This window comes from Entamoeba nuttalli (genome assembly GCF_000257125.1).
Source record: "Entamoeba nuttalli P19 unplaced genomic scaffold asmbl_4113, whole genome shotgun sequence".
Taxonomy (NCBI): domain Eukaryota; phylum Evosea; order Mastigamoebida; family Endamoebidae; genus Entamoeba; species Entamoeba nuttalli.
In genome coordinates this window covers 1-4,326 of record NW_008576568.1, presented here as the reverse complement: position 1 = coordinate 4,326, position 4,326 = coordinate 1, and the positions used below count along the sequence as shown (strand labels likewise).

The following is a 4,326-nucleotide window of genomic DNA, read 5'->3' as shown; positions in this document are numbered from 1 at the left end:
TTTTAGTTTTATTTATTTTTATATTTTTTGATTCAAAAAAATGTAATTAATAAAATAATAAATAATATTATAATTGATTTATCCATTATAATTTAATACATTGAGAAAATTAGTTTCAATCTTAAAAGTATTTAAAGATGGTTATTAAAAGCAAAGGCCTTCACGAAGCTATTGCTAAAGTAACAGATAGAAATGCACCAAATGGTTCATGGGTAATTGCAGAAGTTATTGGTATGGGAGAGCGATTCGATTTATATGATGAAGGAGAGGGAATTGAATCTTTTAAAGAAGCATTGCCTGAAGATAATGTTTGCTTTTGTTTAATTTCATTGAGAATGACATATGATGGTGTTCCTAATATTGCACGAGTTGTTTTTGTTCATTGGAAAGGAAGTAAATGTAAAGGAATGAAAGTTGTTCGTTCAAACCAATTAACTCAAATGGCATGGGATGTTCTTCAACCTCATCATGGTCAATTAGAAGTTCTTTCAGCCGACGAGATCACAGAAGAAGTTCTTTTGGGAAAGTTAGACCCAAAAGGAGGTTCTCATGTAATCAGTTAATTTTTATTTTTTTTCAGATTTTTCCTCTATAATGTTAAGTCTTTTTGTAAAAAGTTATTCAAACAAATTATTTAGTAGTTTAGAAATAAATTATTGTATCGAAGAATTCGTATTATAGTCTATCGGAAAGAAAGAAAAAAACAATGGATTAGAAAGGAATGAATGATGATTATTTAAATTATAAGGAATTATAATGAATATTATTTCATACAATATTTTTTATAAAAAATTTTTGTTTGTATTTGATAATTGTTAAAATTGAATTATTAAATGATTTGAATAATATATAAATATTAATTTCAATACCTGAAATGAAAAGTGCATCTTTTTTACTGTTTTTTTGTTTAAATAAAAGATATTTTCAATTGAAAGTAAAAAATTTATACAATTTTGTTGTATTACCCATCAAATAGTTATTAAAATTATATTCTATTATTTATTTTTAGTAAATCTATGTAAAAAATGAGTGAAAAAAAAAAAGAAATAAAAAACGAATTATTATAATTTCCATAATATTTAAAGGAAATTAAATTTCAATATGAAAAAAACTATATTTAGGTTTAATATTTACTAAAAATAAGTATTTTCTTACTAATTAAAAAATAATATAAAATAATTTAAAATATTATTAATGTATTTAGTTTGTAGAGTTGTTTAACACGACGTTATGAATCATTATAAGAATATTAATTTTTTTTTATCTAAAAGAAAGGATAGTGACTTGAGAAAAAAATCTTGTTTATGAATTTCTATGAAATTAAAAGGATGAACTATTAAAAAAAGTAAGTTAATGAGCATTGAAACAAATACCATTTTATCTGAACCAATTCAATTTCAAAGAAAAAAAGAAGGCTTTCAGAAGACTCAAAATGAAAGTCAAATACACTCTTGTGTGTTACACTCTTCATTAGGACCAATGACATGTAAGAAGAAATCCAAGTCTTTACTTCATCATCATCATAAATTCAACACTACTGTTTATTGTAATCCAAAAACTTCTAAGAAGGATAACATAAATAAAGAAATTGATTGTCCAACTGATTTAGATGATGAAGATCTTGAAGTTTTAAATATTTTATTAGCTATTGAATCAAAAGGAAATGAAGATACATATTTAGATGATTACGAACGTTGTAAAAATCCAGGTATGTGTCTATCATTATTTTCATTCAGTCATTAACTGTAAATAAATATATATTACTTCTATTATTTTGTTTTTTATTTATTGATTTAATTATATATAAATAGATACTTTCTAAATATGAGTAATAACATCAGTTAGTTACTAAAATAACTATAATTCGATGTTCTATTTTTGATAATAATTTTTTTTAATGGTTTTTTTGGTTGAATAAAGATGCAATTGCATTTGTAAATTTATTACATGATGTAATTCAAATTATGTTTTATATAACGAAAAAATATTCTTTTTTTATTATTCTTACTCTATTTTGATTTTTGAATATTAATTATTTTAATATATTGTTATTTGAGAAATTCATAACTAGAATATGAAATTATTAATAAAATTAGTAATAAAACTAAAATGATATAATAAAGTAATTGATAATAAGTTTTGTTGCTATATTTTTATTCTTCTAAAAATTCAATGAGACATTATTTGAGAATAAAATAAAAGGATTTGATGTAGAGTGTTTAATTTTATTTATTTTTTTTAATGGAGAGTATTAGTCCAATTTATTAATAATTTAATAAAACAATATTTGTTTTTAGAATAAATTAAGAGAGAGATTTAACATTTCAAAGTAATAAAACACAAATTCAAATAAGAGAAAGTGTTATTTATAAGTAATGATAAGGAGTATTTTATTATTAAAATAGAAATAATTATTAGAATATAGTCAAAAATGATATTTACGATAAATAAATTAATGAATTAAAATGTTAAAGATTTAAAGACTTCAAAACATTTAAAGAAGCTTTTTCAGTAAGACGTTTCCATTCATTAACATATGATAAATTTTGAATAGAAAACATTAACTCTTCAATATCAATTTGACCTGCATTTGATTCCAATATAGTGATAATTGTATTAATAGTATCAAAGTTTCCATCATTTGATAATATTCTTAAATATTTCCATCTTCCTTCTTTTGAATTATAGCAACATTCTAACACTGCATTTTCATCAGCATTATATTTAATTTTATCAGCTTCTAATAAACACAGATCACGATTATCAAAATTAACTTGTTGCAAATAAACAACAGAAGTATTATAATAAGATTTACAACATAAAGACACTTTACGAGAATTTTTATAAAATTGTTCTTGAATTCCTAATTTACAAGTAATTGTATCATTAAATTGCCATTTAAAGAAATAATTATTTGTAAAAGGAATATACTCAGAGTTTGGATAAAATAAAAATCCTTCAGTTAAATGGAATCTTTTTCCATCAATATAAGTAATTCCATATTTTGTTTTTTTCATAGCTTCAAATAATTTAGTAATAAGTTTAATTTCAATAAATGGTTTTGTATTTAAAAAGAATATAATTTCATCATCTGGAACATTATTTTTTGAAATTTCTTCTCTAAATTTTAAAATAATTTCTTTTCCTAAAATTTGAAGTCTTTCAGTAAACAAATAGTTAGTTGTAACTGTATTTTTATAAATTAAAATATCATTACATAAAAAGGTTGGTTTTTTTGTTTGAATATTTTCTATCATTTCTCCATCAATAATTGTTAATCCTTCTTTATAAATAGTTGAGATTAATGGATATTGAACACTAAACACATTCATTTCTTCATCAACCAACAACACCTCATTATTATCAATCATTAAAAAATATTTTTTTCCTTTAGATTTTTCACAAAGTAAGTATTGTGGTAATGCTTTATCATGAAACCTAATATTATGAAGTATTTTATAATGTTGTCTACTTAGAAATATTGGGATAGTTCCTGGAAATACTGGATCTGTTGGTAATTCATATCCAAATACTTTAAATATTTTTTCAAGATATTGTCTACTTAATTCTGATGGTATTTGTTGAATATCTATTTGTTCAATTCCATTTGTTTCTATATTATTAATGTCTTTAATTGTATTATAAATATCACTACATATATTATGAATTATTGCTTCATCATTTGTTTTGTTAATTCTAATTCTTAGACAATGTTCAATTGTTTTCTCTACCCATTCTTTTCCTTCTTTTTGATATTTACTAACTTCTTCTGCAATAATTATATATTCAGAATGGTCATAGTATTTTTGTTTACTTATTGTCTTTAAATTCATTGAATCTCTTGCTTCTTCTTCTTCAATTTCTTTTAGGTATAATCCAAATTTAATATTAAAATCAAATACTAAACCACTCTCAATTCTTTCTTCTTCAAGTATTTCAAATCCATTCATTTCTTGTGTATTCTCATCAATCCATATCTCTCTAACTTTGCTTTTCATAATCTCCTTTATTTCTTCTTTAGTTTCTTTTTCATATGTTAGTATTTCATAATATCGTCTTGTAATTCCTTCAATAAATTCATCTCCATCTCCATCTTCTATTTCTTATTTCTTTTCTTCATTTTTCCTTTTTCTTTTAAAACAAACTACTTCTTCCAAACTCAATTTCAACAAAATCCGGTTGTTGTTCAAACCCTTCAATAACTTTTTCTTCAAACACTTCAAAACAACTTCGTTTTGGTTCTAATTTGAAATTCTCTAGTACCTCCATTCTTTTTCTTTTTTATGTTTTTTTAAGTTGATTGTAGTTGAAATAAAAAAAGAAGAA

General features: G+C 22.3%; 3 protein-coding genes across 3 annotated transcripts; 2 read left to right on the top strand and 1 right to left on the bottom strand.

The window, feature by feature from the left end:
• Window positions 1–137: 137 nt before the first annotated feature.
• ENU1_093820 (hypothetical protein) lies at window positions 138–563 on the top strand (the record flags this gene model as incomplete). Its single annotated transcript, XM_008859107.1, has 1 exon — window positions 138–563. One exon carries the CDS (start codon window positions 138–140, stop codon window positions 561–563), a length of 426 nt encoding a protein of 141 aa, XP_008857329.1.
• Window positions 564–1,353: 790 nt separating this feature from the next.
• ENU1_093810 (hypothetical protein) lies at window positions 1,354–1,743 on the top strand (the record flags this gene model as incomplete). The annotated part of the gene is made up of 1 exon (XM_008859106.1): window positions 1,354–1,743. The coding sequence occupies one exon, from the start codon at window positions 1,354–1,356 to the stop codon at window positions 1,741–1,743; it is 390 nt and encodes a 129-aa protein (XP_008857328.1).
• A 725-nt stretch (window positions 1,744–2,468) lies between these two features.
• ENU1_093800 (mRNA capping enzyme, catalytic domain containing protein) lies at window positions 2,469–3,998 on the bottom strand (the record flags this gene model as incomplete). Its single annotated transcript, XM_008859105.1, has 1 exon — window positions 2,469–3,998. The coding sequence occupies one exon, from the start codon at window positions 3,996–3,998 to the stop codon at window positions 2,469–2,471; it is 1,530 nt and encodes a 509-aa protein (XP_008857327.1).
• Between the last annotated feature and the right edge of the window lie 328 nt (window positions 3,999–4,326).